At 32.6% G+C, this 15,504-nt stretch overlaps 1 protein-coding gene across 1 annotated transcript; it reads right to left on the bottom strand.

Annotated features, from left to right (window-relative positions):
• Positions 1-2,758: 2,758 nt before the first annotated feature.
• Positions 2,759-6,556, bottom strand: LOC106693713 (uncharacterized). The gene is made up of 3 exons (XM_053741667.1): positions 6,457-6,556; positions 3,801-6,396; positions 2,759-3,692 (listed from the first exon to the last, which is right to left on the bottom strand). Exons 1-3 carry the CDS (start codon positions 6,554-6,556, stop codon positions 2,759-2,761), a joined length of 3,630 nt encoding a protein of 1,209 aa, XP_053597642.1.
• Positions 6,557-15,504: the final 8,948 nt, after the last annotated feature.

Raw genomic sequence — 15,504 nt, 5'->3', positions numbered from 1 at the left:
TTGTGTCAAACATATACCCGGATTCCTAAGCATTTAATACGTGATAATGTAAATTTTTTAGTTCTGTTCCGTCAAGATGAAATGAATTTAAAACATGTATATGACGATCATGTAAATACTGACATGTCATACAATTCGTTCAAAGAACTATGCTCTGCATGTTGGAATAATGGTAAATATGGTTTTGTGGTAATTGATAAAGATAGTGAGCTCAACAATGGACGATACAGAAAAGGATTTGACTGCTTTATTAGTATAAATTAAAGTGTAACTATTAATATGAATCATATATCTAGTGAACTCTAATACATCAACATGAAGCCTGAAGAGATTTCAAAACAAAAAGATGTGCTGCGTCAGATATCTGAAGCAAGTGACGCAATCAGACGAAAGCATAAAATGCTGAAGTTAGGAAAAGATAGCGCTGAAAAAGCTATGGGTGAAATGTTCAAACCCATAGTTACACCGTTGCAGAATCTAGTTGAATCGTCGAAACAAAAAATTAAGCAAGAAGTCAAGAATGAAATTAAAGAAGAAGAGGTTACACAAAAGGACAAGTCAACACTCAACAACAAAACAGAATTTGATGATACAAGTCATTATGATAGTTTTATTTCTGATGACGATGGGAGTAGTAGAACTCTTAATGAGAGCCAAATAAATCCCTCTGCTTCAAGTACTCCCGCTAAACCGAGCAGTTTAGTGAAATCCTATTTAGCCAAAGTGTATAGAAAAAGTAAAGAAATAGATTTGAGATATGGCGTCCGTCGGCGGTACAATGATTTTTACATTGGTGATTCAGAAATAAATTTTGAAGAAAATATATTTCATGTTAAAGATCAAGAATACCCAATAACTCCTGGTTTATTGGAATTGTTGTTCAAAAAATCACCCGATGATGCAAGTGTTACACAAGATGATAAAAATAAATACCTTGAGATTATTAAAAATACAAACGCTTATAGAAAAAATTACAAATCAGATGGTAGTATTTATGAAGACTCAACAATAAAGTTTAATAATTATATTGCTGATTTTCTTACAAAAAATACAAAAGCACCTAAGGGAAAAGGGTTGCCTAAATATAAGATTGTAAAAAAAAAGAAAACACATATGGATTACGTTTATTGGGATGATCCAAACGAACTGGTTGATCGTCTACGTTTACTCATGGCATCTCAAGCTGCCGGTAATCCAAGTCATACAAATGAAATTATATCGATAATCGAAGAGTTACGGGAGGCTGGAATTATATATTAATAGTATTTTTGAACTGTGTTCGCCAGTCTTTTACTGTTCATAAAAGTGTAAAGAGCAAAAAAAATGAGTATCGACATATTTGGACGCTCGTTAACGACAGCTGCAGTTATTAGTGGACCACCTGGACCACCTGGAGTTGGTTTTAAGTTAACTCCTGGTGGAGATTATGATTTAGAGAGTAAAAAATTGTGTCGTGTTGGTGATCCTTCAGACGATAATGATGCAGCAACATTGAAATTTACGCGTGATCTTGTCTATAAAAAATTGACTTTAATGTATGATAGTATGAAAGATGATCTGTCCGAGATCATTTCACTTTTGCATACTGAAGTGGTAACACTAGACTCTACAGTCGTCTCATTAAAAAAAGAGGTTCAAGACCTAAAATTAAGGTTAAAAAAAACAAGAAAAGAATCACTTGATGACAATACCCGGCGTATAAAGAAATTGGAAGCTAAAATTTTTAACGATGGAGGACAAGAAGTCAGTAATAGCTTATGAGCTTCATAAACAAGCTCGTAGAAATTACCTGCGACGACATGTTGACATCCGTGGACTCGATGAAACCTGGCAGGCAGATTTAGTTGAAATGATCCCATACGCTACATCAAATAAAGGAAATAAATACTTGCTGACGGTGATAGATATATTTTCCAAGTACGCTTGGGCTGTACCAATAAAAAATAAAAGTGCTAGTGATGTTACGAATGCAATGAAATCTATATTCCAACAAGGACGTGTTCCAAAAAATCTTCATGTCGATCAAGGCAAAGAATTTTACAATAAAGAGTTCAAAAATCTTATGAAGCAGTATAAAATTAATATGTACTCTACGTTCAGTAACCTGAAAGCATCCATATGTGAGCGTTTTAACCGAACACTTAAAACTAATATGTGGCGTCAATTCTCTGCTCGTGGTAATTATAGATGGATCAACATGCTAGAAGAATTGTTAAATACTTATAATAATACTAAACATCGGACAATTAAAATGAAACCTGTTGATGTAACTGTTACTAATGAAAAAAAACTGTTTAAAAATATATACAAACCTCTTCAAAGACAGCAGCAGCGAGTACGAAAATCCAAGTTCAAAGTTGGAGATAAAGTTCGAATTAGCAAACACAAACATGTGTTTGAGAAAGGTTACACAGCTAACTGGACAACAGAGATTTTCACTATAAAATCTGTACAAAATACGGTACCTACGACCTACAGACTTGTAGACTATCAGGATCAGCCTATAGAAGGTGGATTCTACGATGAAGAACTCAGCAAAGTTAAATATCCGGATGTTTACCTAGTAGAAAAAGTTATAAAAACACGTGGAAATAAATTATATGTAAAGTGGCTCGGCTTTGATAACTCTCACAATAGCTGGATAAATAAATCTGATCTGTAAAAAATGTATTATATTTTTAAAATAAAACAAAATAATTTTTTAATCATGTATATATAAGTTTTTATTTTTTACTAGCCTAAAAGCTATAAATATTTTTTACATTTTTCGTCTTTTATTTGGTCTCGGTATAGTCATAATATCATCTCTTGATACTTTGTAACCCCATGGTACGGTATCAGTACTGTTTAACAGAAGCTGACGTTTGTCATCTTCCCAACTCAAAGCTATCTTATTTTGAACTATTGTACTAACACTATGTTTGTTACTTTTAATTACATATTGTTTCTTATTTAAATTTACATGATCTTCTAAACATCGTTTGAAATCTTCAAAAGTGATAGTTCGCAAAGTCGGACGTTTAACACCTTTAGCTCGCTTTTTTACCTGATCTTCATTATAAATTTTAAAAGCATACAACTTTGCTCTAAGTCCAGTGAATTCAGTCATAATTTTACCATTATTCTCATCTTTCATCAGACCTAAAACTTTTTTATTAACTAGTGGTATATTGTAAACATTATCAGGTGGATAATCAGAGGTGTCAAACTTGGCAATATCACGTTTGATGATCTCATAGATGTCCGGTACAATAAAATGGTAAATAAGACTATCAGTGTCAGTGTACATTAATTTCGATTCATTGTTTGCAAAATTTTGTTTCACATAATTATAATGGAAGTCATATATGTAAGTTTTTGATAAATCTAATATACAAAAACCAACATAGATTGGTTTGTCAAAGCGTACTTTTGCCGCCTTCAATTCAATAATTATCATATTCTCGTCAAAAACAGTAAGACTATGGAAATTAGGCTTACAAATATAGTCAGCAGCGCCATATCTACCGGCCCATCTTGTCACTATATGAATCTCTTTGTATTTTCTAACATTTTCCATAGTCTTACCAAATACAGCATTATTCATAAGTTTATAAAAGTCTTTTTCAAACTCATTTTTAGCAGCTTTTCTACAATCTGTATTTTTATCGATATATGACTTGAGCCAGAGTAACTGTTCGAATTTTAAAACTCTGTGAATTTTTGTTAATTTTAATCCTAAATCTAAACATTGTCGTAAATTCTTATAATGTATAACATAATTTTTTTTATCATATAAAGTTGTCGATAATTTAGTATACTTGCTACCCGGTGGTGAAAAATGTTCAGGACATAGTGGTAAATCTTTATGTAGATCATGCAATTCCTGAGGATAATGTAGATCAACTTCTAATACATAGCCAATGCTATCGATGTCGTTTAAAAATTGATCTAGGTTATCGACGTCAAAAGATAGATCGTCAGGCGGGTAAACCCATTCAAATGAACCTTTTGGTAGCGGCATACTCATAGCAGCACCATACAAATTATTCACATCATAATACATTAAATAGGATTCAGCTTTATTAGGATCAAAGCTGGATCCCATGTAACGATTATTGGCCACTGCATACCTATTTGTACACTGAGATACACCACCTCTGATACCTTTTTCAATAAATAGCATCATTTCAGGATCGGTAAATAACTCGAGTTCAACATTTGTATATTTTAACATCGCATCGAAGGCAAGTCCCGGCGCTGTATAGTAATGTAAAGGATCTAAGCTATAAGTAGCCATACAATTATGTCTGAAATTTTGAAATATGTCAGCTAAAAGAAGTACATCTGTTTTTAAATATAAATCTGAATATTCCCCTAATGTTTTAATATCAAATTTATTCCACACTAATTGAGCAAGAGAATAATCATTATCGGATACACCATCGTTCGATAATTTAGAATAAAATGAGTCCTGATCAGGCAGCTGTTTGTCATTAAGTTTGTCAATATCAGTTATGTACTCGTATGGGAATACACCCTTTCGAGTTACTAATTTAAATTTTTCCGGATCATTGTAATGTTGTTGAGTAATTTGTTTATCACAATCATTCAGATTAGATGCTAATTTGTCAAGACTAGAAGCCATAAACCTGAATGAATCTATAAAACGTAAGCAAACTGATGTGTTTTCGACATACTTCGTGAAAGATATATAACGTTCTTTATTAATTGGTAATAATGTAATTTTACCCTCGAAAACGGTTGATAAAGATTTTATTATAAAATGGGAATCGTAACCAGATAAATTATGAAATACTATTGGTATAGTGTGAGATTTTCTATAATTTATATTACAAGATAAGTGAGCTGGACCGCGATAGTTACCAGTAAAATGACAGTGATCGTAGCATTTATCTGTAGCAGAAGTTATAGACCTTTCACAAATATGACAAACAGTTGCTTGCTCATGACTCTCTTTTTGTTGTCTCGACAGAGGTTTCATAGCAACAGGATTTTTTAAGTATGATTCGACTTCTAATGCTAAACATTCTAATTTTTTTACAAACCACTCGATGCAGGTTTGTGATCGATTCAGTTCAAATTTAGATAAATTGTTATTATAACTACAAAAACGATAAAATGCGATACTATGTGGTATATGTTTGTCAGAATTATCATTTTTTTGAGGTTCAAGTGTACACTCTAGGTCTGCATAGACAACAAATGGTACGATATCTTTATACTGGTAATTTTTAAACTTTAAAATTTTATTTTCTTCAGTCGGAAACGTCATGTGAACTTTATTTAATGCGAAACAGTCTTTTTTATGATCTTCAAACGATTTTTCCAGTTTAAAATGATTTAAACATCGATCACAAAAAAATAATTTGCTTTTCGAAGCTGATATCTGACTTTTAACTAATCGTGAAAGATCTTTAATTAGAGCAAAATGATATATAGGCTCATAATTTTTATACTCATTACTTGTCATATTTAAATTAACATTAGCTTGTAACATTAAAAGATGGACTGTTTTTCTATTGAGTTTACAATATTTACTTAAATATAATGGAATTATAATACTTTTTTCAGATGTTTTCTTTGTAAAATGAGATTCAATACCATATACATTTATTGTTAAATCATTTAATCTTTCAAACTGTGGGATTTGCTTAAGTGTCATAGGAAATTTAATACCTGTATATTCTAGGACAGCACTATAATGAGGATACGCCGATGTTCTTTTAGGATGTCCAGTGTTAGGAAGATGAATCGCAGCTACGACGCTCCATAGAAAACAGTACTCATCGAAATTTTCTATGTTGAGAACAGCTCGTTTCATCTGGATATCTCGAGGAAGCCTCACAAAAGTTGAAGTCCCTCCTTGCAGAGGTGTGTATTTTGACATTGTTACCACCAGATTGGTAATTTCCGTCAAACTCCACCCTGAATCTTTTTGATTAAATTCTTCCACCTTGTTTAACATTTTTTCGTATACAAAGTCTGTATACCACTCAGCTAAAGATGTTGCAGGTAAAATAGCCCGACTCTTGGTGTTGAATGATTTAACTTCTTCTTCAACTGATGTATTTTTCCTGAATTTGCAAAATAGTTCAACGTTTACTTTAACACCTGCAACGTTTTCTAGCATTTCTTGGATTTTATCCAGGACAATGTCTCTAGAGACATTCAAAAAATCTCTCAAGTCAGTGTGAGAGCGGTTGATTATCGATCCTGTCTTAATGTTGTTGGAAAATGCGTTTTCGAGATCTTGCCACTTAATAGATTGATTATTCACACTTAAATCACCACCTGCTACCTGTCCACTAAGTTGCAGAAACTGATTACTGTACCAACAAAGAACTGCTATGTTTGCTTGTACACATCGTCGAACTTGAGCGGTGGTATTAGGATCTACCAAAATTGTATTAAAATAGTCTATTGTATCATTACAAACATTGTAACACCTCTGACATTGCTCTTTATCCACCACCTCTGATTGTAAATCATTATATGATTGTGCCACTGTATTAACTAAATTGTGGAGAGCTTTAACCAAACCTCGTTGGGACATTTTTAAATTGTTTTATTTAACACTGTTTTAAATCACGAAAACTGGTGGATCAGGAATAATTATTTTATATAAAAACTTGAGATGTGTTCACATAAAGATTTACACTTTAACTGTAAATTAAGTGCGTATTCACAAGCTATTTGAGCTTTCGACTATAAGAATAATGTCATCAAGGTTTCTGAGTATTCAAAACGAGGAACACACAGAGAGTAAAAAAAATAAATTTCATAAGTATATCAAATATTGATGATAGTACAGATCTCATTAAGCAGCGTAATGGATATGTTATATTTACTTGGGTGGTGTAGATTGAAAAGAAAAGAATTTATCAATGATCGTTTAAGATTAAACACAGAGAGTAAAAAAAATACATAATAAATTTTTTAAGAATTATGAGTATCAAATATCGATGCTAGCACAGATCTCATTAAACGGTAAAATAAAAATTGTTTACTTCCGGTGATAGAGTGATCGATGACAGATATGTTAAATTACATAGAAGAGTGTTATAAAAATTATTTACTTGGGTGGTACAGATTAATAAGATATATATATATATCAATAACATGAACGATCGTTTAAGATTTAACAAAGAGAGTAAGAAATACATAATAAATTTAAAAGGTATAATAAAAATTTTTTACTTTCGGTTATCGATGACAGATTTGAAAGAGAGAGTTAAATAATGATACTGCGAGTATCAAAGATCGATGATAGTACGAATCTCATTAAGAGGTGTAATAAAAATTGTTTATTTCCGGTGGGTATGTTGAAATTACATAGAAGAGTGTTACATATCAATCGTCTAAATAAATTAAAGAATTAATATGTGGATTGAAGTATCAAATATAAGATTTAATATATATACGATTTGGATCATAAAAAATGTTTATGTTGGACAAATGGTAGAAAAAGATGTGAGAATATATGTAATTTAATATATATATATTTACTTTAGATCGTGAGATCGATAATAATAATGTCTTTTAGGAAAGGTATATGTGAAAAAATGACGTTACTCAAGACGGATAAAACTGTTAATCTATGGAATTTTTTGTATGAGTTGGATAATACAGATCCAGTATGGATTTTTTTCAGATAGATGTCAAAGTTAACACGATTCCCTATTTTATCTATATATTCAAAATTTTCAAATATATCATTTTAAATATATACCTTTTTTAATTAATATGAAAAAAGTGATTTTCACATAAAAACGATAAGACAAATTAAATTGTTATAGTTAATTTCGTAATGGATAATATGTTCATATAGATTTTTCAGAAAAAAAACTTGTAACATAAACTTTATTCCAAGTTAAAGTGAGACACCCATATCTAACACTGCATGTTAGAGTAAGATGCTCTATGGGTGTTTCTTACACATGCGAACGTTTTATGGGTTTGTTTATTAATTTTTGATACTCGACTGTGGTTTTATTTACAGACTATTTCTTGATCTCTCATTAGACAATATTCACAGCTCGTGAAAGAGTCGATGACAATTAAAGTTAGAAGTTTTAAAAAAATTTATTGTTTTGATCGATTTTAAAATTATTTCGGGAATTTACTGTGGGTGTTTTAAAGTGTTCATGTGCAATTTTTAAAATTATTTCTGAAGTATTCGGTGAATGTTGTAAAGTTTTTGTGGACTATTTTTTTAATATTGTAACTTGGAGCTTCTTTAGTAACTAAGAAAAAAATAATTAAAGTAAAGTAGAAGTAATTCTTGTATTATAAGGTGAAAGATATTTTTATCTAAATAAAAATGTAATTTGTAGATGGGGAACACATTTAGTTATGATATGATCATACCCTTTCGGTGGATTAGATTTCCAAGATTAATCGATGGAGTCATGAATTTGATAGTCGATGCTATGGAAAGGGCTGTTCGTCAGGGGAATAATTTAGATGGAACATTATTCCGATTAGAAGGATTGACAGCTGAGTTAAACATTCAGCACAATGATCTTTGTTGGTGGTTCCGCATCCCTTATATCGATGCAAATAGAACCGATCCGAGGTTCTACTATAATGCCACTCGCGATCCATTGTTTGGAATCTGGCGCGGGGTACTCAATAAATTTAAAAACCCCGATCCTTCAGGTAATATTTTTTACACCTTATGATTGTTATATAATACTTTTTCGTTATTACTTTTTTGTTATTTATTACAGAGAATCATGTAGATTATTATTGCATGCGATATGCAGTATTATTTCCAAAACACTGGGTTGAAAATTTCTCAGTGGAAGAGGTGAGATATTTTATCGAGCCACAACTGTGGGATAGAGTATCGGCAAATGAGTCAATGAAAGATTCAGTCGTCAACTTCTTTGGTGAGGAGGCTTCCCTGGAAATTAATGATGAAAGGGTTGCGTGCCACTTCAGGCTTACGAACGGATCCCAGGATTCTAGTGACTACGTGATCGCTAATAGTTTTATTCCACCATTATTCTATATATTAGATAGGGCATTAACTGAGCAGGAGCATCAACAATTTCATGACCTTGTTGTTGCTAGGGTTACGGAGCAAGATCTTCAATATGATGAGGATGCAGATACAGTCATCCTCTCAGATCTAGAGGATGTGTAACCTGTTTATTTTTTTAGTTTTTATTGTAATAATTATATTTGACGTATTTATATAATTTAGAATCATTAGTTTTATATAATGTTAACCGAAGTATGAAACCCAGTACTGTTATCCTGTCAGATCTGGAGGATGCAAATAATGTAATTCACCCAGATCTGGAGGATGCTAATACTGTAATCCTCTCAGATCTGGAGGATACTGTAATCCTCTCAGATTGGGAGGACGTGTAACCCGTTTTATTTTTTAATTTTTTATCAAGATTAAATATTATGGAAACGATAAAACTAAAATATCATTATATTTATTATTATATTTATTATTATATTCATTATTATATTCATTATTATTATTTTTAATGTTAATATTAATAAAATTTTTTTCTTTTGTATGTATGAGTTTAAAAACTGATTTTTTAAAGATAGATTTTAAAATATTTTTTTTAAAGAAAGTCCTTCAACATGTGGTGTGTTCGGTCTGTCGATGTTAGAGTGAGACGATCTATGGGAGAGGGCTGAAGGTTCTCTCTTTTTCACTCGAATGTGCATCATAGGCTTGTTTTTGGTTTAACACTTGTTGACAATACAATGAATGCCTTCTTTTATAGCTGCTAGATTTCATTTCAAGTTCAATCATAAGCGTTTCAACAGTCCGAGAGTAAACTACAATATAGCTATTTTTCTCCAGTTTTTCTCAGTGTATATTTATTTAATTACTAGATAATTTTGCGTTTTTTTAAATAATTATAGCTTTAAAGTAAGTACATATTATTTTCAAAATGTTAGTGTCGGTGGGTGAATGTTATTTAATTAATTTTTTTTACAGGTTGAATAAGAATCTGTCGTCATCCTAACATTGAGGACTGTAAGTTTCCGCTTTTGGTTGCAGAACAATTATTTTTTATTTTACAATTATTTTTGTGATTGTGTATATGTCAATTTTTTTTTATAGGTTTCAATAATCATCACTATTGTCATCATTATCATTATCATCATCAGTGTAATTATATCGAGGATGTAAGTATTAATAATTAAAAATTTTGTAAGTGAATTTTGTAACAAAACTTAATAATTTTGAAATTTATGTTTCAGTTTTTAAAAATGATAAACGGAATATCATACGGATATATCGTTCCAAATGAATGGGCTGCTCAGGCAATTGGACTTCTTTGGCGATTAATTTTACCGGCCCTCAGAGAAGTCATCGTGTCAGGTCAGCAGCTGAATGGGGCGACAATTGTTGTCGGTGGTGTATCCACAATATTGAGATTGTGGAACGCCCGCCTGTGTTGGTGGTTTTCCAAACCTGGAGACCTCATACCATCGCCGCATCATTATTCTTTCAGTCCAAATTTATTAGTGGAGCAGTTTCCGGAATTCGAAAGGATATATGAAATCCTACTTCCTCCACTATCATTAACGGACGCTTTGAATGGTAAGGTTTTTTCAATATTTTTGGGTTATTTGAATATTCTTTAGTTATAATAATATTTTTTTTTTTTTAGTTATTTCAATATTCTTTAGTTATTTCATGATATGTTTTTCCTTTTTTAGATATGATATTGCTGAATCTTACGTACAGCGTTCTAATGCCGCAAATGTGGGTCGATCAGGGTTTGACAGGTGATATTCTCGATGCAGTCTATGCTGAAATCGAACTTCACGTTGATGATCCTGATGCAGTTATTTTTACGCACGGTGGGATAACCGTTCAGCTTGATATATGTCCAGAGGCAATGTGCTGGTGGTTTAGGGATGTCGATAATCCCGACAGGGAATATTTTGAGAGCTCGAACCTCCAGACGCAAGGACCAGTCGCAAATAATGGACCTTTACGTATTTATTGGCCTGATGACGAGGACGACGATGAAGAAAGCATCGATGATGGGATTGAGGACCCTACGGATGATGAATAAGCGTCTGTTTTTCTTATTTAAAATTTTTATATTTTCTTAATTTTTCTAACTATTAGTTTTTTTAAGTTTAATTTTTTTCAAAATTTTAATATTTTTTAAATTATAAGATTTATAATTATAATATTTTTTTTAATTTTAATATTTTTTTTATTAATTTAATGACTATTAGTTTATATTTTTTGAATTTTATGAATGTTTTTTTTAAATAATTTTTTTTATGAATACTCTTTCGTTTAATAAATGACAAAAAACATATTTCAGTTTTGAATGTTTCCTTCTTAATTTAAGACTACATTATTATCATCCTAATTATTATCCAAATTGATATTTTAGTTATTACGATTATCCTAATTATTATCTTGATTATTAAAAATAGGTTTTTATAAAATTTCTACTTTTTTTATTTATGGTGCCGTATTATGGTAATTAATTTTGTTTTTATTATTATTCTAATTGATATTATTTATTTTTTTAATATAATATTGTATAATTAATAATAATATGATAATATGTCTGGACATTCTGCGCATGCGTCAGCATCAACCATCTTTGTTGACTTATATGTTTAAGTGCTTACCCCTATTTTCATATATGAATTTTTTCTGGCCCTTGGAAACTATTTTGGGATGCAGAGTCTTCGATGATACGACTTTTTTCATGTAGAAATAGAATTTCTGACTTACCGTAAGATGTTGAATGTTTCAACGGGCGATAACTTAGGTTATTTATTACTACATTGAATTTTATGTGTATGATGGTAAGGTTAACTCGAAATGAACAAATTTTTTAACACTGGTTTAGGATATTCAAATAATGTACATTTTTTATGTTTATTATGGTCACAATGATTATAATAGATATCTATGATAAATATGAATAAAATTTACGTTTTAAAAGTCTTGATACTTCCGAAACTATACTGGAACTGGTGATTGTTCGGATGCAAATTCAAATTTGTTGTACTTGGTCCCAAGGAACTTGAGATAAAGCGAATCTTCGGTTGCCATTTCGCTCAGGCTTTTTAACTTTCCTTCGTCACCCAGAAGTTCGTTGTTTGTCCGGTTTGGAAAATAGATAGAGAATTCATTGTTTAAATGTGCAATGACTTTGGACCCGTACTTCGTGTTTATTTTTTTTATCTCGGTTATTTGATATAATTTGTCAACTTCCAATTCTTGCATTTTCTTGTTTGGCAAAATGTTTGCTAAACAGTTGACTTCATTGATAGCTGAGAGATCGAATTTTGACACTAAAGGATAGATAAAGGAGAACATGTTATAGAATTATATGTGAGAAGTATCAGTGGATGCTCGAATAAAAAATAGTACTTACTTGTGAAGTCGTTTTGTCGACACACTTGAAGACTTGAAATGATTTTACTTATGTTATACACTTTTTGTGAGAACAACGGTAGTTTTTGCTTCAAAAAACTTAGGCAGACTGATGCATATGGGCGCGAGAGTCACCCTCTAAACTCTTTCTTCCCCCTCTTAGTTACCGAAAAAAAAAAACGAGTTTGGACCTGTCTTATGACGTAAAAGATGATGTAATCGGGTAAAAAGACGCAACTGCGCAGGTCCATATTCCCCCAATTGGACTGAAATATGAGCTTAGTAACAGCGCAGAAGATGATGTAATCGGGTAAAAAGACGCTATTGCGCAGGTTCGAATTACCCCCACTTGGTCTGAAATATGAGCTTAGTAACAGCGCAGAAGATCGTTCAAGCATTTGCGCAGCTTCATTTCCCCCACTCTATCTCATAAAAAGCGAGTTCAGATACGCTGGGTGACGTTATCCGCTAAAAAAAGGGGAGGGGGAAGAACTAAACCGCTAGATGGTAGTGGCATCAGAGCTTCTCGCAAGTGCTCGTCCTACCCCCTGTTTGAATATATAAATCCTCAGATTGATCATCATATAAATACATGTCATGCTATCATCAGAGCTAGTATACGGTAAGGTACCAGCTCTAATGATAGTGTGACAGTATTTTGTCATCATACGCATGATAATTGACTGCCGAGCAACATTAGTAACAGTCGGTAATATAAATACCTACTTTACCGACAAGCGATACTCGTATCGACCACAGATATATACAGATTACCGACAGCAGATATGATTAGTTATCGGCAGGAGGTATCCGCAACGGTCGGTAAGGAAGGGTACTGCGTTATCGGGGGGGGGGTGGTGACCCCCCCCCCTTTCTCACTACTCAGACACCCCATTTAAACCTTTTGAAAAGATTTCAATTGATACAGTTGGGCCACTCGAGCTCACTCCAGACGGTAACAGGCATATCCTTACTATACAAGACAATTTTTCAAAATTTTGTGCCGCGGTCGCGATACCAGACATACGGACTGAAACCATAGCCGAAGCTTTAGTTAACAATTTTATCAGTCTATATGGCTGCCCAAAGGTAATCTTATCCGATAACGGTACCTCTTTTACAAGTTAACTTTTGAGTAAATTAGCAAGAATCTTACGAATCAAACGAATAACAACATCCGCATACCATCCACAATCTAACGGAGCATTAGAAAGATCTCATCATGCCTTAGTCGAATATCTAAAAGTATTCATAAAATCATTCTCAGATTGGGACAAATATTTAGCTATGGCAATGTTTAATTACAATACAACTGTACATTCTGCAACCAATTTTACACCTTTCGAGTTAATATTCAGTAAAAATGCCCGTTCTCCAACTTCATTCCCGGATTATTCACAGATAGAAACCTATCCTGAGTCAATTGGCAATTTATTGACCCGATTAAACGAAGCCCGAGCTATAGCTCGAATTAATCTAATATACTCTAAGAAACACTCAAAAGACAGATACGATAAAACTTTACACGAGGTAGATTTTTTACCTGGTAAATTTGCGTATACAATAAAGGAACCGAGAAAAGGGAAACTCGATAGTCACTATTCCGGCCCTTACGAGATAATTAAAATCTTAGAAAGCGGAATCGTGGTTCTTGAAACAATCGAAGGACGCAGATTTTCGAAACACCCTTCAAAATTAAAACTAGCGTTCTCAGTCCATGAATTAACAAAGAAACTCTAAAATCTTGCCCTTCATAAAGGAAAGTCTTCTGTTACAGATGTTAGCTATTCAAATCTTATTTTCGGCAATAATTTTCGGCATATGGAACCTTGCAAATTCAGACAAATTCTATCAAGTCCAGTACTTCGAACATAAATCTGGAATCTATCATGAGAGATTCAACAATATTCACATCATAAGGGAATAATGGACCATGCTAATCATCATTGACGTAGGGAAACTCCTGATGGACCCATCAGAAGAACAGATTGAATATGAGTCCATGTTTCGAGATTGTTTCTTGGAGAAATATTTCTCTAGAGAACTATGTTCTAGAGCACTTCAAAAACCGGCAATAGAATATATTAATAAAGAGGGTGTTCACTTACTGGCACATTTAAGGGAAATTATAGACAGAACTCCTGTAAGTGAACGCAGAAATTCGCGAAACATATGGTTGGGAATTGTAGGGACAGTAGCTAGAAAAGTATTTGGAATATTAGATCAGGAAAATGATGAAAGTTACAAACAAGAAATTAATAAGTTGTGCCGCAATGAAGCACGAATTATCCACTTATTTAATAACTCCACACATATATTAAAAACAAAAATTGATTCCCTTGTTACACAACTCAAAAATAACGTTGAAGATATCAGTACACTTGCCAAAAGCATCAAAGATATAGCTCAATCCCAGAACGAGCATATTAATATCATAGACCAGGAATTAGAATACAGCATTTATGCAACTAAAGTTTATAGGCAGATTCTGCATCGCCACAATTTGCTAAAAGCTGCTATTACCGCGATAGAAGAAGCAAAAAGGGGAATTCTAAATTCTGAGTTAGTTTCTCCCGAACAAATAAAAAAAGTTATGAGGGAAATAGAAAGTAAATTCCCGAATTTAAACCCTCCCCAACGGTTAGATCATGTTGACCTCCAAACATTAACCAAAATAGCCCGAATCTCTGCTGCAAAATCAGACAACCTAATTATAGTTACAGTTGAGGTACCCTTAATGGACAAGTATTTGTGGCAAAGCTACAAACTAAGACCTTATAGAATACCCTATCCGGTAGGGGAATCACTCATAAGCTTGTCCATAGAACCAACATCAGATTATATCATTACTCAATCCGGGCTTAATAATTTCTATTCAGCTTCGCAAGAATATATAGACCAATGTCTGCCCGCAGGTGAGGAATCAGCATGCTTTCCGGATATACCTTTAGAATCAATTCCCGAGTCTAATGAATGCGGAATAGATCTATTCAAGGCTCAAGTCCCGAACGATATGAAGGCGTGTAATATAATTTTGCTTCAGCAAAACACCACTCAATGGGTCGCGTTAGCTACCGAAAACGTCTGGTTATTCTCCACATTTCAGCCGG

This window comes from Microplitis demolitor, chromosome 9 (genome assembly GCF_026212275.2).
Source record: "Microplitis demolitor isolate Queensland-Clemson2020A chromosome 9, iyMicDemo2.1a, whole genome shotgun sequence".
NCBI lineage: Eukaryota > Metazoa > Arthropoda > Insecta > Hymenoptera > Braconidae > Microplitis > Microplitis demolitor.
This window is presented reverse-complemented; position numbering and strand designations above follow the sequence as displayed.

Coding starts and splice junctions, on each gene's coding strand:
- LOC106693713 (XM_053741667.1), bottom strand. CDS start 6,556: ATGTCCCAACGAGGTTTGGTTAAAGCTCTCCACAATTTAGTTAATACA. Junction 6,397..6,456: donor GGTGGTGGATAAAGAGCAAT/GTCAGAGGTGTT, acceptor CAATTTTGGTAG/ATCCTAATACCACCGCTCAA. Junction 3,693..3,800: donor TTTTCACCACCGGGTAGCAA/GTATACTAAATT, acceptor AAAAATTCACAG/AGTTTTAAAATTCGAACAGT.